The sequence below is a fragment of the Cherax quadricarinatus genome, chromosome 15 (assembly GCF_038502225.1).
Source record: "Cherax quadricarinatus isolate ZL_2023a chromosome 15, ASM3850222v1, whole genome shotgun sequence".
Classification (NCBI taxonomy): domain Eukaryota; kingdom Metazoa; phylum Arthropoda; class Malacostraca; order Decapoda; family Parastacidae; genus Cherax; species Cherax quadricarinatus.
In genome coordinates, this window is record NC_091306.1 from 11,015,175 (window position 1) to 11,040,505 (window position 25,331).

The 25,331-nt window shown below is 41.2% G+C and overlaps 1 protein-coding gene across 6 annotated transcripts in view; it reads right to left on the reverse strand.

Moving 5' to 3' along the window:
• Positions 1 to 25,331, reverse strand: part of vari (MAGUK p55 subfamily member vari) — a 344,145-nt gene that overhangs the window by 12,815 nt on the left and 305,999 nt on the right. For all 6 annotated transcript variants that reach the window (XM_070085146.1, XM_070085147.1, XM_070085149.1 and 3 more), the window contains 4 exons: positions 20,980 to 21,190; positions 17,945 to 18,147; positions 5,438 to 5,569; positions 2,811 to 2,885 (listed from right to left, as the gene is read on the reverse strand). In XM_070085146.1, coding sequence (XP_069941247.1) covers positions 2,811 to 2,885; positions 5,438 to 5,569; positions 17,945 to 18,147; positions 20,980 to 21,190 — 621 coding nt within the window. The remainder of the gene's footprint in view (positions 1 to 2,810; positions 2,886 to 5,437; positions 5,570 to 17,944; positions 18,148 to 20,979; positions 21,191 to 25,331) is intronic.

A 25,331-nucleotide genomic window follows, 5' to 3' on the forward strand; every position in this document is an offset into this window, starting at 1 on the left:
TGTGTAAAAAAAAAAAATAGCTTACTGGCCATCTCCAAGGTAGAGACAAACCCCCCCCCTCCAAAAAAAAAAAAAAAAAAAAAAAGGAAGAAAGAAAGAAAGAAAGAAAAGAACTCATTTACTGTTTTGCCAAGAAGCATACTGACATAAGTTCAGATAACCCTCCAAACTGCAACATCCTCACCCCTCTTTCAAAGTGCACACACTACTTCCCACCACAAGGACTTAAGTTTGACTAACCAGTTTTCCTGAATTCTCCATAAATTTTATCTTGCTCTCATTCCAACAGCACCTCAAATCATCTGCCTTCACTCCTAACATGCTCTCACAAGTCTGCTTGAGTTAAAGCTCCCTAGCACTCAATGCCTCCTTAACCTCTCTCTAACCCTTTCTGGGACAATACTTACCCCTCCTCTGTTCCACTCAAGATATACACAGTAAACATGAAAAAATGAAGCCCCATAAAGTGGATATCATAAAATGGACAAAAATATAGCTGGACAAAGGCTCAACATGTACATTTAATGGGATGTCGGATTAAAACAGCAAAGTTATTTAGGGAAGATTTTTTAAAATTGCTCCAGGGGTACTTCTTTTTATGCTTATTGAGAATATGAACTTGAAAGAGTAAAATTATATCAATTTAGTATGATTCAAGGCCCTGTTTCCCTGTGATTTCATTCTGTTGCAGCATGCAAGCTATATTCATGTAATACATGAATTTGTGTAAAGCTTTGTAAATGTGACAAAAAATACCTACTACCTTAGTGCTACCACCACTAGTGCACTGTATAACACGTTTTGTTTTTTTTCAACACGCCAGCAGTTTCCCACTGAGGCAGGGTGATCCCCAAAAAAACACCATCATTCACACAATCAATGTCTTTGCAGAGGTGCCTAGATATAACAGTTTAGGCATCATTCAAAACAACCAATGTCCCAAACCCCTCCTTTAAAGTGCAGGCATTGTAATTTCCACTTCCAGAACTCAAATCTGGCTAACTGGGTTCCTTGAATCCTTTCACAAAATATTACCCTGCTCACACTCCAACAGCTCGTCAGGTCCCCCCAAAAAAACCATTCGTCTCCATTCACTCCTATCTAACATGCTCACACATGCCTGCTGCATGTCCAGGCCCCCTGCACACAAAACCTCTTTTACCCCCTCCCTCCATCCCTTCCTAGAATGACCCCTACCCCTCCTCCCTTCCACTACAGATTTATTCACCCTCCAAGTCAACCTATTTTGCTCCATCCTGTAAAGACCAAACCACCTCAATAACCCCTCTTGAGCCCTCTGAATAATATATTTAGTAACTCCACACCTCCTAATTTCCACACTATGAATTCTCATCATAATACAGTGGACCCTCGCCTTACGATATAATTTCATTCCAGAAGTATGTTCAGATGCCGTTACCGGCATTAGTCCATTTCAGACCCCCAAGAATATGCGTACAAAAGCACTTACATAAATACACTTACATAATTGGTTGCATTGGAAGCTGATCGTAAGGCGGGGGTCCACTGTATTTACACCATACATTGCCCTTAGACACGACATCTCCACTGCCTCCAGCCTGTTTCTCGCTGCAGCATTCACAATCCATGCTTTATACCCATATAAGTACTATTGGTACCCTTATACTCTCGTACATTCCCTTCTTTGCCTCCATGGATAATTTTTTTTTTTTGTCTCCACAGATACACCTACCATCCAACTTATGACCTGCTTGACATACGACCACTCAACTTATGACCATGTTTTGTGTGCCAAATTTCTGGGAAATAAACAACTGTTTGCGTTGTACAGAGTGCTTATCCTAAACCTTACAATATAAAATACAGTGCTAACAGCATAAAAAGTAAAGTAAAAAATGAAATACCAAAATAAAACATTAAAATAAAATCATTACAAAAATGTGATGGTCGGAACCAAGCTTGGTCGTAAGTCGGATGATACCTGTACCTCAATGAACCACTTACCTTTTTCCCTTCGTCCTTTATAAACCCATTTGCTGACAAATCTACTCCCAAATATCTGAACACATTTATTTCCACCAATTTTTCTTTATCTTGTTTGATACTCTCATCACCATACTCTTATCTATGTTCACTCTCAACTTTCTTTACACACCCTCTTGACACATATGACCCCCAGAAGTTTACACATCTCTCCCTTGAATCAATCCTGATTACATCCTATTCTCAAAGCACTGTATGTCCCTTATGGATTTTGCACATTCCCATGAATATTATAATTCACATCACTGAAGCTCTTCATGAGAGTGAGGAAATCCAATATAACAATCAAAACACTGAACAACACTGCATGCTGCTTCTAATCACCAATTATGAGCTAACATCTACTCATTAGCTCAAGGTTAATAAATAACCCAAGAGAAAATGCTGAATTTCTTGTTCAGCATGCACATAAGTCGTGAAATGGCCATACACTATATCTGTCGCAGTGTATATGTGCTGAAAGTTTACCTTAATCTCTACTTTGGGGACTATAGTATTCATGTTGGGGTGAACAGGTTACCACGCAGCCTTAATGACTCTAGTGTTGATAGGCTTGAAACCTCATTAACCAACCAAGAAATAGAAATTAGTGATAAAACTGCTGTGCTGTATGACCCTTGTAGGTTTAGTGCTTCATTTTTTATTATAATAGTGATAAAACTAACAATACTAATCATATTTCAATTTTTTTTTTAATTTTAATACTACTAATAAATAAATACTATTTCAATATAGGCTGACAAAACAAGATGTAGAAAATACATTGTTCAATAAAGATACTTTACCTCATAGAGGGAAGCCAAAGACTCTAATGTCCTGGCACGTCGGGAGCTGTATCTCATGGAGCTGTTGCGATCAAACTGGATTTGGAGGGGCGGCAAGCAACAGGCACATTGACAGGCAAGTGATAAAGGATCAGGTATGGTTGGACAAGTTTACAATCGGTAGTAATTTCTAATAAAATTTGGGAAGATGCAGTATAAAAATGCCACATGGATATTCGGATATTCGGCTGATAACAGTATCTCCACTTTCCAAGTGCAGTAACTTGAATGAGAGTCCTTGAAGGAAATGGTGTCAAGAAATATACAGTGGAACCCCGGTTTTTGTCTTTAATCTGTTCCAGAAGGTCGGCCGAAAATAGATTCGTATGAAAACTGAAGTAATATTTCCCCTAAGAAAATATGTAAATCCAATTAATCCGTTCTCCATGGAAAAGTGAACAGACTTCTTCCTTCATTAGCCATGCGTGTCGTAAGAGGAGACTAAAATGCCGGAAGCAAGGGGCTAGTAACCCATTATCCTGTATACATTACTAAAGCTGAAAAGAGAAATTTTTGTTTTTCTTTTTGGGCCACCCTGCTTTGGTGGAACATAGCCAGTTTGTTGAAAGAAGAAGAATTAATCCATTCCAGGCACCCAAAAAATATTAAAAAACACATTTTATAGAGAATAATTATAGTTTTACATTCAGAAAACAATGGGAAATAAATATAAATGACTAATGAAATGGTTAAATGAACATTTAACATCACTTTTTACCTTTATTGAAAAGACATGTTGGCGTATGGAAGACGGCGAGGAGGAGAGGGAAGAGAGGTTATTGTTTCGAAGGGGAATCCCCCTCCATAAGAACTTCTATCAAAGCCCTGTCTGGGGTTACTTCCCTTCTTTGTCTTTTACTGGCACTAGGACCAGCTTGAGAGTCACTGGACCCCTGTCGCACAAAAAATCTGTCCAGAGAGGCCTGTTTCTGGTGTTTCTTTAAGATTTGCCTAAAATGAGGCACGGCACTGTCATTGAACATGCCGCTGACACGGCTTGCAACAGCTTTGTTAGGGTGATATTTCTCCACAAAACTTTGCACCTCACTCCACTTTGCACAAATGTCCTTAATCGCTGAAGAAGGCACATTCTTCCCTCTCTCTTCCTCCTCTGAAGCAATTTCCTCGGCTAAGGTCCGTTGTTGTTCCAGATGAAGGTCTTGCAGCTCTTCAGTGGTTAGCTCTTCCCTGTGGTCATCCACCAACTCTTCCACATCCTGACCACTCACCTCCAACCCCTTGGACTTCCCCAAAGACACAATAGATTCAACACATTCTGGCCACAATTTTTTCCAAGAAGAGTTAATTGTCCTGGAAGTCACTCCTTGCCAAACCTTATCTATAAGGCTTATGCAATTGAGGATATTGAAATGATTCCTCCAGAGCTCTCTTGATTGGGACTTCCCATACATCCTGGCAAGCTCGGCCACACGTACGCCACTTTTGTATTTTTCTCTGAGTTCTTTCTTGAATTTTATTGTGTTTCTCGCCTTCTTTACCAAAGAGCTGGCACTCAAAACTTTCTTTGGCCCCATGGTGGCTTATTTAGCAGTCGCAAGCACAAAAAACAATAGATTATTACGAAATGTTTCGGATGAACGTGCGGAGTAATACTCACTGAACAAGTAACAAAGGCAGACTGAGTCACGAATGTATGAGCGGCTGCGTCCTGTGGGCAGGCGGACGCGTCTGGTACGGATGTATAAAAACAAAATTTCGCCAAAAAGTGGTCAGAAACTGAATTGTACGATAACTGGACCGGACAAAAACTGGGGTTGCACTGTAGCTATACAGATTAATGAGAAGAGAATAATTTTCAGAATTTAAATATTGAGACAAAATTAATTCTACTTTAGATATCAGCAACAGCTGTTGAATAATGGAGATATTAGTGTAAACTAACAAATAACATTGCAAAAACTTTTCAAAGTTAAAGGATGCTTTTCCATACTAATACAAGGCAAAATAATTATACAAACTAATTTATGTCAGCAAAAGTTAAATGCTATAAACTGCAATTAAACAAAAAAAGACAAAAAATAACATTATGAAGAAAAATGGGGTACTTTGATAAAGGTAAATTATACTAGGTATTTTTTCACACCAAGCTAAATACAAAACAACAGATTAAAAAAATATTACTGGTCAAAGCTAGTTATTAATGAAAACAAAATCACTGTATGCTGCCATAGGTCTCAAAGGAGATATACTTTGATGCTGGTGAGGGGCTTTTGATCCCTTGGAACAAATCCCATGTGCTTCATGACCCCTATGGGTTAATTACTTCCCAATTACAGTAATAATTTGCTGCCACAATCAGTATCAACTCCAGTGAAAATACATTGAGAAGAAAAATATGATTTTATGAGCTGAAACATCAAGACTTTGACAGGTTCATGCAAGATGACAAGGATATGGCTTTTTATCACTGATGTGAATGGTATAAAATGTCATAAATAATAAATACTAAGAAAATACAATTAAATAATTTTATATGTATAGTAAATACTGTACATGTACTATGTCTGCCTCAGAGCCCAAAATTTTACCAATCAGATTCTGACACAGTACAGCCAAGAGATACTCACAGTGAGGTTACGACTGGAGGATCCCATTGAACTGCCAATATTGTACAAACTCTTGATCTGGTCCATACCAGGGGCTGCCAGAAAGATCACATATGGTAACATTTCACTTGAATTCCGCAGGTACTTTAGAGACTGAAAACAGGAAGTAATACTGGGTAAGACAAAAGCAATGGTATGAGGTGCAGCAATAACTATAAGAACGGTGTTTAAAATGCCTGGCCCCTCAAGGAGCTGCCTTGATGCTGCCGAGGTGTTCTTGATCCAAAGAACTGAACCAGATCTCCCATGGACTGAATCTTATTAACTCCTATATGGGCTTAGCTTCCTCTTTCCCTATCGAGGGAGGTATCATGAAGCCAGTGAGGACCCTTGATTCAAGGGTCCCAGTCTTGCCCTCCTCTTCTGTGAACTGAACTTGAAAGCCTCCCAGATGCTACATGATCCCTATGGGTTTAATGCATTCCCCCCAGATTAAAAAAAATATTCTGCCTCCCATGAATATATAATCCCTATGGGTTTAGTGCTTCTCTATGTTGATAATAACATTCAAGAAGGGAAATGACTCCACAAATCAAAAAATACAAATAGAAAAATCTAAAGAAATGACACCCACGAAAACTCCCTTCAAAGAAGGTGCCTTGTTGCAGGTGAATGAATTTGGATGAAATGAATTCGTGCTATCCTCCCCTTTGGATCAAACCTGATTACTTTCCACTCCTTAGGTACTTCTCCATGATAATAAAAAATGATAAAGTATTATTCAGAGGGCCAAGAAGGGGTTATTGAGGTGGTTTGGTCACTTAGAGGATGAAGCAAATAGGATGACTTGGAAGGTGTATAAACCTAGTGGAGGGAAGGCAGGATAGGGGATTCGTCCTAGGAAAGGATGGAGGGAGGCGGTAAAGGAGGTTGTGTGTGTGAGGGGCTTAGATATACAGCAGGCATGTGTGTGTGAGACAGGAGTGGAGACAAATGGCTTTAGGGACTTGATGAGCATAGGGACTTGCAGAAGCATGGACACAGGTCATCCCACAGCCACTTAAAATAACTGACATAGCTCCACTCCATAAAGGGGGCAGTAAAGCAATAACAAAGAATTACATACCGACAGCAATAACATCCCACATCATAAAAATCTTTGAAAAGGTTCTAAGAAGAAAGATTGCCACCCATCTATATAACCATCAGTTACACAACCCAGGGCAACATGGGTTAAGAGCAGGACACTCCTGGCTGTCCCAACTACTGGATCACTGTGACAAGGCCATGGATGCTCTAGAGGACAAACAAAATGCAGATGTAATATACACACACTTTGCGAAAGCCTTCAACAAGTGCGACCATGGTGTAACAGCACGCAAAATGTGTGATAAAGGAATTACGGGAAAAGTTGGTAGATGGATCTAGAGCTTCCTAACAAGTAGAACAAAGTAATTGTAAACAGAGTAAAGTCTGAGGTGGTTACAGTGAAAAGCTCTGTTCCACAAGGCACAGTACTCTCCCTCATCCTTATATCTGACAGACAGAGATGTCCTAGATAGCAGGTTGGTAGACAGCAACCATCCAGGGAGGTACTACTGTCCTACAAAGTTAATGAAATGAAAACCTGTAATTGTTTTACATGATGGTAGGATTGCTGGTGTCTTTTTTCCATCTCATGAACATGCAAGGTTTCAGGTACATCTTGCTACTTCTAATTACACTTAGGTCACACTACACATACATGTACAACCATATATATACACACCCCTTTGGGTTTTATTCTATTTTTCTTACTAGTACTTGTTCTTGTTTATTTCCTTTCATCTCCATGGCTAAGTGGAACAGAATTCTTTCTCCATAAGTCATGCATGTTGCAAAAAGTGACTAAAATGCCAGGGCTGGTAACCCCTTCTCCTGTATATATTACTAAATTTAAAGAGAGAAACCTTTGTTTTTCTTTTTAGGTCACCCTGCCTCGGTGGGATATGGTCAGTTGGATGACACACAAAAAAAAAAAAAAAAAAAAAAAAAAAAAATGTAAGCTACAGCGCCATGTCTTCCTTTGTGGACAACACCTGAGTCTGCATGACAGTGTCCTCCATCGAGGACACTACAAGACTCCAAGTGGACGTCAACCAATTCTTTAAATGGGCCACAGAAAACAATATGAAGTTCAATGAAGAGAAATTTCAATTACTGCGATATGGAAAACTTGAGCAAATTAAAACTATTTTGGAGTATAAAACAAATTCCAACCACACAATGTTATTATAATTAGGGAGGAAGCACTAAACCTGTAGGATTTCAACCACACAATAGAGCAAAAAAACTAATGTGAATGACCTGGGAATAATAATATTGCAATTATATCATCTAACATGATAATGTCATCAGTAAGATGCCTGTGCATATTTAGTGAATTTTCAGCAACTTTTTAGCCTTTTATATTTCTGTTCTTTGTGGTACTTGAATGAAAAACACTATTTGGCATCATAGTGCTGAGCTCTTTATGTACTTCCTGGGTTCCCTTGCTGTGTGTGTGTGTACTCACATAATTGTGGTTGCAGGGGCCAAGTCATAGCTCCTGGCCCCACCTCTTCACTGGTTGCTACTAGGTCACTCCTTGCTCCGTGAATTTTATCATGCCACTTCTTAAAGCTATGAATGGATCCTTCCTCCACCACCTCACTTTCCAGACTATTCCACTTACTAACAACTCTTGTAACTGAAGAAATACTTCCTAACATCTCTGCGATTCATCCGAGGTTCAACTTCCAACTGTGACCCCTTCTCACTGTGTCCCATCTCTGGAACATCTTATCTCTGTCCACCCTGTCAATTCGTGTGTGTGTTAGTTGTTGTGTGTGTTGTGTGTTGTGTGTTGTGTGTTGTGTGTTGTGTGTGTGTGTGTGTGTGTGTGTGTGTGTGTGTGTTGTGTGTTGTGAGTTGTGTGTGTGTGTGTGTTTTGTGTGTGTTTTGTGTGTGTTTGTGTGTGTGTGTTGTGTGTGTTGTGTGTGTGTTGTGTGTGTGTGTGTTGTGTGTGTGTGTGTGTGTGTGTGTGTGTGTGTGTGTGTGTGTGTGTGTGTGTGTGTGTGTGTGTGTGTGTGTGTGTGTGTGTGTGTGTATGTGTGTGTGTGTATGTGTGTGTGTGTGTGTGTGTGTTTGTGTTGTGTGTGTGTTTGTGTTGTGTGTGTGTTGTGTGTGTGTTGTGTGTGTTGTGTGTGTGTGTTTGTGTTGTGTGTGTGTGTTTGTGTTGTGTGTGTTGTGCGTGTGTGTTGTGTGTGTGTGTTGTGTGTGTGTTGTGTTGTGTGTTGTGTTGTGTGTGTTGTGTTGTGTGTGTTGTGTGTTGTGTTGTGTGTGTTGTGTGTTGTGTTGTGTGTGTGTTGTGTTGTGTGTGTGTTGTGTTGTGTGTGTGTTGTGTTTGTGTGTGTGTGTGTGTGTGTGTGTGTGTGTGTGTGTGTGTGTGTGTGTGTGTGTGTGTGTGTGTGTGTGTGTGTGTGTGTGTGTGTGTGTGTGTGTGTGTGTGTGTGTGTGTGTGTGTGTTGTGTGTGTGTGTGTTGTGTGTGTGTTGTGTGTGTGTTGTGTGTGTGTGTGTTGTGTGTGTGTTGTGTGTGTGTGTGTTGTGTGTGTTGTGTGTGTTGTGTGTGTTGTGTGTGTTGTGTGTGTGTGTGTGTGTGTGTGTGTGTGTGTGTGTGTGTGTGTGTGTGTGTGTGTGTGTGTGTGTGTGTGTGTGTGTGTGTGTGTGTGTGTGTGTACTCACCTAATTGTGGTTGCAGGGGTCGAGACTCAGATCCTGGCCCCGCCTCTTCACCGACCGCTACTAGGTCCTCTCTCCCCCTGCTCCATGAGCTTTATCATACCTCGTCTTAAAACTATGTATAGTTCCTGCCTCCACTACATCGCTTGCCAGACTATTCCACTTCCTAACTACTCTATGACTGAAGAAATACTTCCTAACATCCCTTTGACTCATCTGAGTCTTCAGCTTCCAATTGTGACCCCTTGTTTCTGTGTCCCATCTCTGGAACATCCTGTCTCTGTCCACCTTGTCTATTCCACACAGTATTTTGTATGTCATTGTCATGTCTCCCCTGACCCTCCTGTCCTCCAGTGTTGTCAGACCGATTTCCCTTAACCTTTCTTCATAGGACATTCCCCTTAGCTCTGGATCTAGCCTTGTTGCAAACCTTTGCACTTTCTCTAATTTCTTGACGTGTTTGACCAGGTGTGGGTTCCAAACTGGTGTTGTGTACTCCAGTATGGGCCTGACGTACACAGTGTATAAAGTCTTGAACGATCCCTTACTGAGGTACCGGAACGCTATTCTGAGGTTTGCCAAGCGCCCATATGCCGCAGCAGCTATCTGGTTAATGTGTGCTTCTGGCGATGTACTCGGTATTATACTCACTCCTAGGTCTTTCTCCTTGAGTGAGGTTTGCAGCCTTTGGCCACCTAGCCTATACTCTGTCTGCAGTCTTCTTTGCCCTCCTCCGATCTTCATGACTTTGCATTTGGCGGGGTTAAATTCTAGGAGCCAGTTTCTGGACCACACATCCAGCCAGTCCAGGTCTCTTTGTAGACCTGTCTGGTCCGCGCCTGATTTAATTCTCCTCATTAACTTCACGTCATCTGCAAACAAGGACACATCTGAGTCTATCCCTTCCGTCATATCGTTCACATATACCAAGAACAGCACTGGTCCCAGGACTGACCCCTGTGTGTGTGTGTGTGTGTGTGTGTGTGTGTACTCACCTAGTTGAGGTTGCGGGGGTCGAGTCCGAGCTCCTGGCCCCGCCTCTTCACTGATCGCTACTAGGTCACTCTCCCTGAACCGTGAGCTTTATCATACCTCTGCTTAAAGCTATGTATGGATCCTGCCTCCACTACATCGCTTCCCAAACTATTCCACTTACTGACTACTCTGTGGCTGAAGAAATACTTCCTAACATCCCTGTGATTCATCTGTGTCTTCAACTTCCAACTGTGTCCCCTTGTTACTGCGTCCAATCTCTGGAACATCCTGTCTTTGTCCACCTTGTCAATTCCTCTCAGTATTTTGTATGTCGCTGTCATGTCCCCCCTATCTCTCCTGTCCTAAAGTGTCGTCAGGTTGATTTCCCTTAACCTCTCCTCGTAGGACATACCTCTTAGCTCTGGGACTAGTCTTGTTGCAAACCTTTGCACTTTCTCTAGTTTCTTTACGTGCTTGGCTAGGTGTGGGTTCCAAACTGGTGCCGCATACTCCAATATGGGCCTAACGTACACGGTGTACAGGGTCCTGAACGATTCCTTATTAAGATGTCGGAATGCTGTTCTGAGGTTTGCTAGGCGCCCATATGCTGCAGCAGTTATTTGATTGATGTGCGCTTCAGGAGATGTGCCTGGTGTTATACTCACCCCAAGATCTTTTTCCTTGAGTGAGGTTTGTAGTCTCTGGCCCCCTAGACTGTACTCCGTCTGCGGTCTTCTTTGCCCTTCCCCAATCTTCATGACTTTGCACTTGGTGGGATTGAACTCCAGGAGCCAATTGCTGGACCAGGTCTGCAGCCTGTCCAGATCCCTTTGTAGTTCTGCCTGGTCTTTGATCGAGTGAATTCTTCTCATCAACTTCACGTCATCTGCAAACAGGGACACCTCAGAGTCTATTCCTTCCGTCATGTCGTTCACAAATACCAGAAACAGCACTGGTCCTAGGACTGACCCCTGTGGGACCCCGCTGGTCACAGGTGCCCACTCTGACACCTCGCCACGTACCATGACTCGCTGCTGTCTTCCTGACAAGTATTCCCTGATCCATTGTAGTGCCTTCCCTGTTATCCCTGCTTGGTCCTCCAGTTTTTGCACCAATCTCTTGTGTGGAACTGTCAAACGCCTTCTTGCAGTCCAAGAATATGCAATCCACCCACCCCTCTCTCTCTCTTGTCTTACTGCTGTCACCATGTCATAAAACTCCAGTAGGTTTGCGACAGGATTTCCCATCCCTGAAACCATGTTGGCTGCTGTTGATGAGATCATTCCTTTCTAGGTGTTCCACCACTCTTCTCCTGATAATCTTCTCCATGATTTTGCATACTAGACATGTCAGTGACACTGGTTTGTAGTTTAATGCTTCATGTCTGTCTCCTTTTTTAAAGATTGGGACTACATTTGCTGTCTTCCATGCCTCAGGCAATCTCCCTGTTTCGATAGATGTATTGAATATTGTTGTTAGGGGTACACATAGTGCCTCTGCTCCCTCTCTCAATACCCATGGGGAGATGTTATCTGGCCCCATTGCCTTTGAGGTATCTAGCTCACTCAGAAGCCTCTTCACGTCTTCCTCGGTTGTGTGCACTGTGTCCAGCACATGGTGGTGTGCCCCACCTCTCCATCTTTCTGGAGCCCCTTCTGTCTCCTCTGTGAACACTTCTTTGAATCTCTTATTGAGTTCCTCACATACTTCTCGGTCATTTCTTGTTGTCTCTCCTCCTTCCTTCCTTAGCCTGATTACCTGTCCTTGACTGTTGTTTTCCTCCTGATGTGGCTGTACAACAGTTTCGGGTCAGATTTGGCTTTCGCTGCTATGTCATTTTCATATTGTCTTTGGGACTCCCTTCTTATCTGTGCATATTCGTTTCTGGCTCTACAACTGCTCTCCTTATTCTCCTGGGTCCTTTGCCTTCTATATTTCTTCCATTCCCTAGCACACTTGGTTTTTGCCTCCCTGCACCTTTGGGTAAACCATGGGCTCATCCTGACTTTTTCATTATCCCTGTTACCCTTGGGTACAAACCTCTCCTCAGCCTCCTTGCATTTTGTTGCTACATATTCCATCATCTCATTAACTGGCTTCCCTGCCAGTTCTCTGTCCCACTGAACCCCATTCAGGAAGTTCCTCCTTCCTGTGTAGTCCCCTTTCTTGTAGTTTGGCTTCATTCGTCCTGGCCTTCCTGCTTCTCCCTCCACTTGTAGCTCTACTGTGTATTCGAAGCTTAAAACCACATGGTCACTGGCCCCAAGGGGTCTTTCATATGTGATGTCCTCGATATCTGCACTACTCAAGGTGAATACTAAGTCTAGCCTTGCTGGTTCATCCTCTCCTCTCTCTCTTGTAGTGTCCCTTACGTGTTGGTACATGAAGTTTTCCAGTACCACCTCCATCATCTTAGCCCTCCATGTATCTTGGCCCCCATGCAGGTCCAAGTTCTCCCAATCGATCTCCTTGTGGTTAAAGTCACCCATGATCAGGAGCTTTGCCCTGCATGCATGAGCTCTTCTGGCCACTCTAGCCAGTGTGTCAACCATCGCTCTATTGCTCTCGTCGTACTCTTGCCTTGGCCTCCTGCTGTTCTGTGGTGGGTTATACATCACTGCTATTACCACCTTGGGACCTCCAGAGTGAAGCATTCCCGCTATGTAATCACTTTCTTCTCCGCTGTCTCCTCTCTCCAGCTCATCAAAATTCCAGCGATTTTTGATCAGCAATGCCACTCCTCCACCCCCCCTGTTCCCTCTGTCTTTCCTCAGGATTTGGTATCCCGTTGGAAAGATGGCATCTGTTATCATACCTGTAAGCTTGGTTTCTGTGAGAGCTATGATGTCCGGTGATGCCTCTTTGACTCTTTCGTGCCACTCCTCCCACTTATTTGTTATACCATCAGCGTTTGTGTACCATACCTTCAGTTTCCTTTTCAACACTGTGGTTTGTGGGACCTGTGAGGGTGGGAGACCTGGTGGCATACTGTGGGATTCTATAGCTCGGTGTTGGGTGGAGGCTGTGGGTATGGATTGTAGTGTGTGTTGGGATGGTGTGATGGGTTGTATGGTTCTGAGAATAGTTGTGTGTGTGCTTGCCCTTGCTGTTCTGTTCTGCTCTGACTGACCTCTGCTGGTTCCATCCTTGTCTCTTTTCCTAGGTCCTTTCGCTTTTTTGTCCTCTCCCTCAGCTGCTGTCTTTCTGATTGTGTTCTGTCTCTGTCTAGGAACACCCTCTTGTACTCTTCTGAGTATTTCAATCGTGGTTTCTCTTGGAGGATCCTGTTCCGCACTGTTTCCGTCCTGAGAATCAGCTTGATTGGTCGGTTTCTCCCCTTTGAGTACCCCCCTATTCTCTGAAAATTTACAATCTCGTCCATCTCTTCACCTATTTCCATGATGATTTTCTCAATCTCCTTATTTTCTTCCTGCTGCCTTTCAATGTGTGTCCTTTCCTCTCTCTCCTGAAGCCCATGGATAAACACTGATTTTGCCCTTTCCTCCTCCCATTGGCTCACCCTCTGTGACTCTGGATCCTGCACTACATTTGCCATCTTCCATACCTCAGGGAGTTGCCCAGTTTCAATGGATGTGTTGAAGATCTTTGTTAATGGCACACACAGCATCTCTGCTCCGTCTCTTAGGACCCACGGAGAGATGTCTGGTCCCACTGCCTTTGAGGTGTCAAGTTCACATAGCAGCTTCTTCACCTCCTCCTTGGTTATGTGTACCTCATCCAGCACTTGTTGGTGTTCCCCCCTGTTCTGATTTCCTGGGGTCCTACTGGTTTCCGCTGTAAATACTTCTTTAAATCTCGTGTTGAGCTCCTCACACACCTCTCGGTCGTTTCTTGTGAACTCCCCATCACCCTTCCTCAGTCTGATTACCTGGTCCTTGACTGTTGTTTTCCTCCTGATGTGGCTATACAACAGCTTCGGGTCAGACTTGACTTTCGATGCTTTATCATTTTCATATTGTCGCTGAGCCTCCCTTCTTATCTGTGCATATTCGTTCTGGCTCTTTGGCTAATCTCTTTATTTTCCTGAGTTCTCTGTCTTCTGTACCTTTTCCATTCTCTAGTACACCTAGTTTTTGCCTCCCTGCACCTTTGGGTGAACCAAGGACTTGTTCTGTTCTTCCCATTATTTCTGTTTCCCTTGGGAACAAACCTTTCCTCTGCCTCCTTGCATTTTGCTGTCACATAGTCCATCATTTCTTGTATTGGTTTTCCTGTCAGTTCCCTCTCCCACTGAATGTCTTGCAGAAAGTTCCTCATGCCTGAGTAGTTCCCCCTTTTATAGTTTGGGTTTTCCCATCCAATTCCTGCTACTCTCTCCACTTGGAGCTCAACTATGTAGTCAAAGCACAGAACCACATGGTCACTAGCTCCTAGGGGCCTTTCATACATGACATCCTCTATGTCCGAACTACTCAAGGTGAATACAAGGTCCAGTCTTGCTGGATCATCCTCACCTCTCTCTCTGGTGGTGTCTCTAACATGTTGATGCATGAGGTTTTCCAGAGCCACATCCATCATCTTGGCTCTCCATGTTTCAGGACCCCCATGGGGCTCCAGGTTTTCCCAGTCAATCTCCTTATGATTGAAATCACCCATAACTAGTAACTTTGCTCCCCCCATGTGTGCTCTTCTCGCCACCTCGGCTAGTGTGTCGACCATTGCTCTGTTGCTTTCATCATATTCTTCTCTTGGCCTCCTGCAGTTCTGTGGTGGGTTGTACATTACTGCAATTATCACCTTATGTCCCTCAGACTGGATTGTTCCTACTAAGTAGTCCCTTTCGCCCATGCCATCCATTCCTTCCATTTTCTCAAAACCCCACTGGTTTTTAATGAGCAGTGCAACTCCTCCCTCTCTCCTCCCTCTGTCTTTCCTGAGGATTTGATATCCGGGTGGAAAGATTGCATCTGTTATCATTCTGGTGAGTTTTGTTTCTGTGAGTACTATTATGTCTGGGGATGTCTCCTTGATTCTTTCATGCCACTCCTCACACTTATTTGTTATACCATCTGCATTTGTATACTACACCTTCAACTTCTTTTCTAAGGCTGTGGTCTGGGGGGTATATTGGGGTTGGGGAAGTGGGAGACCTGATAGGGAACTATGGGTGGTTGCTGTGGGGGTGGAGTTTGTAATGCAGTGGGTGGGGGCCATTGGATATAGCATGGGTGTTTTGGTTTAGAATGTTTGGTTGCACTGGGGTTGACCTGGTTGGGGGGCTTCTATAGGAAGTTGTGAGGAAGGCTGTATTTGATCTTCCTAGGCCTAGGATCTCCTGTCTGTCTCCTCCATCCCCTCTCTTTCCTCCTTTCACCTTTGTACAATCTGTTTCTGCCTTTCTTCTTGTGTTCTGTCGCAGTCGAGCTACACCTTCCTGTATGCCGGCGTGTCCCTTAATCTTGCTTTCTCCTGCAGGATCCTGTTCCGAGTCGATTCTGCCTTGAAAGTCTTTTTCACTGGCCGGGTTCTTCTTCTTGCAAACCCCGCTATTCTCCGAAAATTTTCCAGCTGGGTCATGTCATCTTCTCCTATTGCTTTTATGATGCTTTCAATTGCTTTTTTTTCCCTTGTTTTCTTGCTTCATATGTTTCCCCTTCAACTTCCTGGAGCCCATACACAAAGACTGACCTCTCCCTTTCATTTTCCCACTGCGTATCCTTATGTATCCACTCATTCAATTTATTTACCTCCATTGCAGCTTTCCTTACTTCAGTTTCACTATCTATTGTACTTGGGCTCAGTGGCCTGTCGTTTTCCCTTCTTGGCTTTCCCTGGGCTCTGCTGTGGTCTGTTAGGGCCTCCACATATAGCTTAGCTCTTTCATTTACTTCAGTCCCCTCTGATAGAGCTTCTACATGCAGTTTTGCTCCTTCTTTCCCTACAGTCCCCTTATTTGTGACTGAGGTAGCAGTCTCTGATGTCATTCTCAAAATGTTCTTTAGTTCTTTAGGCTATTTCAGATTTTTCAGTTCCTCTTCTAATCTCTGTATCCTAACCTCTGCTGCTATGACTTGCATCTCCCACTTTTTGCTTACCATATCAATCCTCTTCCATTCTCATGCTAAGTTCATCTAGTTTCTTTTCCCATTCTTGTTCCCTTTTTTGTGAGCTCTGCTGCCCAATCTTCCTTTGCAGATTCATCCTCCTGTCCCTTGGTTTTCCTTCCTGCTTTCTGGCAACCCATTTTTTTTATTTTGATTGCCTCAGAATGGAAAACTTACGTAATTCTGTGTGTTAGGTTAGTACAGTGGACCCCCGGTTAACGATATTTTTTCACTCCAGAAGTATGTTCAGGTGCCAGTACTGACCGAATTTGTTCCCATAAGAAATATTGTGAAGTAGATTAGTCCATTTCAGACCCCCAAACATACACGTACAAACGCACTTACTTAAATACACTTACATAATTGGTCGCATTCGGAGGTAATCGTTATGCGGGGGTCCACTGTAGTGTGTTTGTCCGAGTGTGGGGGGGAAGGTAGAGGAGGAACTGTGGACAGTGGCTATATGGGAGAGGGGTGGGGAGGGTGATTTAGGTAAGAATATGGGGAGTGAGAAGGAGGGAGAAGCAAGGGTGAGAATGGGAGAGAGGGGGGCAAGAGGGAGAGGTGGAGAGGAGGGTGAATGAGAGAGTGGGGGGGGGGGATTAGGGGAAGGAGTGAGAAGTTGTTGGGGGTGGGGAGTGTATGAGTCTGTATATATGTGTGTGTGTGTGTGTGGAATTATGTGTGGGTTTATCTGTTTATTAAGTGTCTGAAAAGTAGGTGGAATTGTGCGTTGGAGTGTTATGTGGAGTCTCAGTAGTCCCTTTACCTGACCACAACCTCTTATGACCTGACCCCCACCCTCCTGTGACTTGACCCACACCTACTTACAATGCTGCCATTTATGCTTTTCCCACTATCTCAGTTTATAGTAACTTACTCGCCTTGTTCCATAGATTACCAACTGCTATTCCTTATTGAGTACTTGAGTGCCTATTCTTTATCGTGCTAGAAGAGTTGGACCATTCACAATCAGCTTGGCGGTTAACTGGAACCCGAGACCCAAATCCAAAACAACCACGCATAGGTGAACACAGTACTTGCAATGCAGCTGTAGCAGCCTGTAGAGTGTCCTGCTCGATGTGACGTCCTGGCTAGATCCACCTGAATTTCTTCTCGTTATATAATGTATTATATTCGCTGTATTTCTTTCACTGGTCACACGATTGTTTCACTTTATTATCTTTCTTGGGTGACACGTGGCAACGTCACCTGAGCCCTGCCCGCTCTGGATGCGCCACCATGTTTTACTTTCTAGATCACTTACAATATTGTGGCCTCTCCCCACACTTATGTGGCTCAGACAGATTGTAAATCACTTCAAGGAATTGTTCACTACCCTAACACACTTAGCAGCACTACGGTACACTTGGGTAGCCCTCAAAAACACTTATAATCGTGGAGCACGGAAGGCGTGACTCGCGCACGCTGTGTCCCTACTGTGTGTGTGTGTGCGCGCGTGTGTGTGTGTACTCATCTATTTGAAGTTGCAGGGGTTGATTTGCAGCACCTAGCTGTGTGTGTGGTATATATGTATGATGTGTGTGTATTTGTGTATGTGTGTATGCATGTATATACATGTGTACTGTATGAGTATATGAAAAAAGTATCCTCTGAATGACTTGTTAAAGCTTGACTCTGAGCAAAATGCAGTCCCAAATGCTTGGTATGCATATTGAGTTTTTATACTCATACCTGTTAACTGAATGCCCCTACATTCGAACTTACAGCAGGTGAGCAGTCCAATACACACATCTTTCCAGATCTGATAATGGAAAGAATGGAGTCTAACTTGGTGCCATACAGGTTTCCATTGAGCTCGCCATATTCTAAATAGCGATGCTGACGAATATCTGCTTCCATTGCTTCTCGGGTGGTGAAGTGGTAAGCTTTTCCATCTTCTTCCAACTCTCTCATGGGTCTTGAGGTATCTATATGTGATGGAAGTAGAGAGGAGTAAAGAAAGAGATGGGTGAAAAGATATTGACAATAAAGTCTCTAAATATGCACAGCAAAAAGATAAGGTGTCTTCTAGAAACAGGAAAGGTGTTTAGAAGAAATTTTTTAAGAAATTTTCACCTTTCCCATAGGTTTACAAGAATGAATGATAGAAGGATAGTGCAGTACTATAATTTTAAAATATGCTGTGCAAAGAAATTAAACTTGAGTGCAGAAGAGGAGAGCACTGAGAAGTTGCAGGAATCCTATATCCTATATGGTCGTTATATAAAATTGTACACTGGCATAACCTTTATGCTCTTCAAAGGATCTTGATGCAGGAATTGGAGACATGCTCCCCCTCTTTCAATCAAGCCTAATTACCACCTATTTCCCAAGCACTATATAACAACTATGGGTCTTCCAATTCTTAATGAATATAGTATAATAATAATAATAACAGGATTAAAATCAGAATGTGGATGTTGGAAGCCAAGTAGTCCAGTTATGGTAAAACTGACTAACATGGATCTAAGCTATGAATGTTCAATACCCTACCCAGTGATTTCATATAATATATACTATAGTAGTATATACTACTATAGTACATGTATATATTATTATATACTACTACTATATTACAATATTAAAATTTTATCATACAATAGGGCCCCGCTTTACGGCGTTCTGCTAATACGGACATTTCAAATTATGACCAAAACTCGCTACACGGCTCCCCCACCTGACTTTCCAATACGGTCACCGTGCCTCAACCGGTTTGTTTACATTCTCTGTGAGCACTGCATCTCTCCATTATGTTTGGAAACTTTCCAAAATTTCAAGTGTTTTTAAAAGTTATTTCATATTTTATATACATAATACTCTGATAATTGTACTTATGTATACACTGTGCTGGCATGCAGGTACACATTAAAATCAGTAAGAGTGTCTTATGTCTCGAGATGCCATATTAGTAATGATAATAATAATACTCAATAATAATCAGTCTCATTAAATATTGTATATTACGTTAATATACACATTCTCATTAATCTATGATATTTTTTCAAAATTATATAATAAACATGATACATAACATATAAATATGATAAATACACCTCACAGTAGAATAAATTAACATAAATATGAGATGTGGCAGCTAGACAACTTGTACGAGTGACAGCAAGAATAACGTTTTCTCTAGTCCAACATCAGAGAAAATGTGTATACATGTACTATAATATTACTGGGGGTAACTGTAGAAAATTATTCCTTTCATATGCCTTCACTCAGTCATTTCTTCTAAAACTGGTGTTACATGAGAATGGGAGTGTTGCTCTTTATTCTGCTGTATCAATGTACGGACAACTTGTACACAACGTAACTTGTACACAAACCAGACGCGTATGCCTGGTTGGTTTGTTTACAAAACTCACATATGCCTGGTTTGTTTACATAACTCCGCACCTGTCCTCTCTCATGTACTCATTCTCTCTCTCTCTCTTGTTCATTAGTTTTATCTTATTTACTCACCTCTGGCCCTACATTATGACTACAAATACGTATTTTAAGGTAAGTATCGAGTGAACTGTAGTGTATGCATTTTATCGCTCTGGGATGCTTTAAATGTTCTAGAATATTATGTGTGGGGGGTGGGGTGGCCTTGTATGGTAGGTAAAGTAGCCTGGCTGGCTACCATACATACCACACTTGATTTCTTACAATAAATACTGCTCATTTCACCCTACATTATGACTACAAATATTTTAAGGTAAGTAATGAGTGTACTATATGTATATTTTGTTCTATTGCTAACTTAATATATGTTAGTATACTTGTTATCTAGTATTTATATGCATTTGTAAGTGGGGAAAAAAAAAAAAGGGCGTTCCACTTTACAGTGATTTCTGCTTTACGGCGGTAGCCTGGAACCTAACCTGGCATATAAGTGGGGCCCTACTTTATATTGTATGTTAAATGCCAAATTAGGATTAAATTAGCCAGATCATGCAATTTCCAGCAACTGATTTCAAGTTACAAAATTTTCTTCCTGATGCTATAATTATGAGAATACAAACTGAAGAGTATCAAATAATTATTGACTGCAGGTTATATAAATTGTTAATGGAATCTGACCCTAGCAAAGTACAGTGGAACCTTGGTACTCAAACAAATCAGTATTTAAATGCTTTGTTTGGTAAACAAATTGCTTGGTAGCTGACCATTTGCTCAGCACTCAACTAAACAAACACGACCTGCCAGAACTTCGCTGTAAACTATTTTCTGTTTCTTCTCATTTTTTTTATACTATTTGTTTAAATAAGTCACCATACGACTTAAGAGGGTTAGTGATAACAGCCAACTAAGAAGAAAATTGGTGGGGAAATATTCATTCGGTACTTGGAGAGATCTGCACTCAAACCGCCTTCTGGAATGAATTAAATTCGAGTGCCAAGATTCCACTGTAGTTTGAAAGCTGGGACGCTAAGGAGGCAAGTGAAGAGAAAGACTGAAGATGGAGTATCATCTGAGATATAAGCTGTGTCCAATATTTATTTTTGTTTTTTCAGAAAAGACCTTAAGATAACTCATTTAAGAGCTTGAGCATAAACCCATGCTTCAAGTATGAGGTAATGACATTTTCAAGTATTAAGGACTCAACGATGATTAAAAAATCAAATATTTGCCTGCCCTACAGAAAGAATTAGTCAATACCTGAAGTAAAAAATTTAGAACAAATGTGTCATAATAATTTATTAGCCTAGTTAAATAAAATATTTGCTTACCAATAAATTATAGAAAATAAATTGTTTTTGAATACTTACGAGGTAATGTAGTTCCAAACTTTGATGGATCTGAAGCAATTACTTGATTTTTAATAGTTCTTCTTCCAACGCCATGTGAACCAATAAGCACAAGTGTCTTGCGCATAAATGGGGGCATCCGAGCTACTTCTTCGTACAATATCAACTCTGCCTGATCGTAGTCTGTACTTTTCTTCGTGGAAAACATGAGTTTCTTTTTACGTTTTGATATCTGCCAGGAATAACATTTTTCAAGGCAATTAAAGAATTTCATGTTAGTGTATTGTAAAAAAAGTACAATAGAAAAAACACTAAGTGAAGTATTTAAGAGGAAACTTAAGGCAGCATTTCGGTCTGTCCTGGACCACTGTCAAATCATAACTGAGTGAGAAAAAACAGAAAAAACCAAAAGACAGGTTAAGAAGAGGGATCAGAAAGGTAATAGAGGTATTAGTATTAGTTATAACAACAGTATTAGTAGTAGAAATGGTAGTATGGTAGTACAGCCTCTCCTCAATTAACGATGGAGTTCGTTCCTAATACCGCGTCGGTAAAATGAATTCATCGCTAAGTGAGGAGCATACTATAATGGTAGTGGGTTTATGTCAACCGTCTTTGATATTGCTTTATTGTCACCCTTGCACCATTTATAACATTTTAAGTATATTTTTAAAAGCTTATACAGTAGTGTACTGTATATTGTAATAAACAGAATAGAGGAAATCAGCTCTAATATGCATTATTTAGGTATGCATACTGGTCAGAGAGCCTGTTGTAAGTCCGAGTCATTGGTAAACGAGTATGTCGCTGAGTGAGGGGAGGCTGTATTAGAAGTTGTAGTAGTAGTAACAGTAGAAAATTACTTTCTCCATTCCTTTTCCTGACCTGGTGGCTGTGACTTGACAGTGGTCCAGAATGGACTGAAACATCAACTAAAGTTTCATCTCTAAGTGTAAATTTATGTGAAAATAAAAGAACTGTCAGACAAAATACTAAGTTCCTAAACAAAGATCCAACAGTAAAGATACTCAAAGAATATAAACAGTAATACATGAATTCAGCCAAGTACTGTACTGTACATAATTGAACAATGAAAAAAATGTACCATATTAATAAAATATATACAAATCCCTATAGAATGTCTAAGGTGAAACTGAAAAGCGATTGCTGTAGATGTGCATGTGGGACGGTTGAGACAGAAGTATTTGTGCGAGTATCTGGTCATACCCACTACCCCTTGCTTCCCTCTTGTCTCCTACCTGCTGGGGATGGGGAAGAGGAAACTGGACAGCCAGTGAAATCCCTCCAATATATCAGTTTTGATCTCCATGGGGAAGTGGAACAGAATTCTTCCTCCGTAAGTCATGCGTGTCGTAAGAGGCGACTAAAATGCCGGGAGCAAGGGGCTAGTAACCCCTTCTCCTGTATATATTACTAAATTTGAAAGGAGGAACTTTCGTTTTTCCTTTTGGGCCACCCCACCTCAGTGGGATACGGCTGGTACGCTGAAAGAAGAAGATATCAGTTTTGAGTGGCTAAGGCATAGTGTAAAGACACAAGGAGAGACAAGAAGGTTAGAATGAAGATGCTTGGATCCATCTGCCAATGTGTTCCTCACCTGTAACTTGGGTAATGTACCTTCCCTCTCACTCCTTGCCTGGTTGACAGCTAGGCGAGGAACTTGTCTATGAACACAGAAGAGGACTACAGTGGGAATCCTCTTGCCTATTCCTAAAGGGTCAAGTGTCAGCTAAACTTTCTTACTACTTCTACTGTGTGCACACATGCCCAGCTGTCCACCTTGATTGGCTATGAGTATGCCTATTTGAAAAACAAGTGATACTTCCATTCATCCTTAGATTTGCACTTACATCCACCTTAATTTTATGTGTTATTTGCAAGCCAGAGAACCTACAGCATCAGCATGTCTATATGCAGTATACAGTACAGTAGGGCCCCACTTATATGGCAGGTTAGGTTCCAGGCTACCGCTGGAAAACAGACATTGCTGGAAAGCAGAACGCCATTTTTTTTCACTTATAAATGCATATAAATGCCAGATAACAGGTTTACACTAACATATATTATGTTAGGAATAGAACTAGGCATTAAAAACAATAAAAAGTAAAATACACACACAGTACACTCATTACTTATCTAAAATATTTTAGGTAAGTAACGAGTGATTGAGAGGTGAGTAGTATTTATTTGTAGGAAGTCAAGTGTAGGAGGTATGGTAGCCAGCCAGGACACCCCACCCACACGTAACATACTACGACATTTAACGCATCCCAGAGTGATAAAATGAATATACAGTACAAACAAATAAACAAACAAAATTTATTTCTTTGCAAGATTACATTGTGAGTATGAAATTACAGTAATGAGTTGCAGTGCAAAGAAAGCCACTATCATGCCTAGGCATTATGGGCAGACTTAATTTAATGGCTTATAGACTACTTAATACTAAAGAAATTGATCATAAGTTGTACATCTTTTTATCATTTATAGTAGACAGTAATTTTACTCTAATTACAATAGTTTCAATAATAAATATTGAAATTATATTATGGGAATATAACATTGCGAGTTGTTGAAAGTAGTTTACAGTGAGAATGCTACAATGGGGTGTAAGGCAGTATTGTTTTGGGTAGGTATTTATACTACTACTTTCTTGATAGTTGTGCCAGGACCCATAGGCATAACACCAGACACAAACATCTCTATGACATTCCTCTTGTCCAGCTAAATCCATACAAAAATTCAAAGTACATAAAAGGGTCTAAAATCTGGAACTCCTTGCCTGAAAACTCTAGAACTGATGACTCAACCACCATTTTCAAAAGCACCATTAAAAAACACCTTATCTCCCTAACACACCCCACCAGTAGCTAACCACATGAAAACTACCTTAGCTTGCACATCTCTAAACAAAATACAAATACACTTACTTGATATCTGCGATTTTCCCTAATTTACACTAATGACCGTCAACATAAAATTCTGAACATAGCTTTTGCTATATAATTCTTAAGCTAGTCATAAGGCTGTCTAAGACACTCCATTATAGGAACTATAATAGAAACTGTATCATGCGAAGATGAGACCATTCCCATTAACTGATAAACTAATTGTTAATTTTTTTAAATGTTTTGAACTACCTCACTTTTGTAAATCTAGTTAATCACTACAGCTACCTCTCTTTAATACCAATATGATTCATAATCTGTGTCAATATAGAGTAGGAAATAGTATTAGTCTGCCCAAAATGCCTAGGCATACTAGTGACCTTTGTAATAAGTATTTTATTTTATAATTATTTTAATATATGTAAACCACACATTGTAATCTTATAGGTAGTAGGTTGGTAGACAGCAACCACCCAGGGAGGTACTACCATCCTGCCAAGTGAGTATAAAACTGAAGCCTGTAATTGTTTTACACGATGGTAGGATTGCTGGTGTCTTTTTTTTCTGTCTCATACACAAGCAAGATTTCAGGTATGTCTTGCTACTTCTACTTACACTTAGGTCACACTACACATACATGTACAAGCATATATATACACACCCCTTTGGGTTTTCTTCTATTTTCTTTCTAGTTCTTGTTCTTGTTTATTTCCTCTTATCTCCATTGGGAAGTGGAACAGAATTCTTCCTCCGTAAGCCATGTGTGTTGTAAGAGGTGACTAAAATGCCAGGAGCAAGGGGCTAGTAGCCCCTTCTCCTGTATATATTACTAAATGTAAAAGGAGAAACTTTCATTTTTTCTTTTGGGCCACCCCGCCTCGGTGGGATACGGCTGGTGTGTTGAAAGAAAGAAAGATTGCTGGTGTCCATTTTTCGGTCTCATGAACATGCAAGGTTTCAGGTACGTCTTGCTACTTCTACTTACACTTAGGTCACACTACACATACATGTACAAGCATATATATACACACCCCTCTGGGTTTTGTTCTATTTTCTTACTAGTTCTTGTTCTTGTTTATTTCCTCTTATCTCCATGGGGAAGTGGAACAGAATTCTTCCTCCGTAAGCTATGCGTGTTGTAAGAGGCGACTAAAATGCCAGGAGCAAGGGGCTAGTAACCCCTTCTCCTGTATAAATTACTAAATTTAAAAAGAGAAACTTTCGTTTTTCTTTTTGGGCCACCCTGCCTCGGTGGGATACGGCCGGTTCGTTGAAAGAAAGAAAAGAACATTGTAATCTATACTGAGAAATAAACATTTGAATTTGAATGTAGTATTAATAATGTATGAACTTCGGGCATCTAGATTTGAAGTTTTAAGATTTAGGTAATTAGGAGATTTTTGGTACAGTTAAATATTGAGTATTGAGTATTTAGTTTAGGGTGAGTAGGTGGCTTTTGAGAAA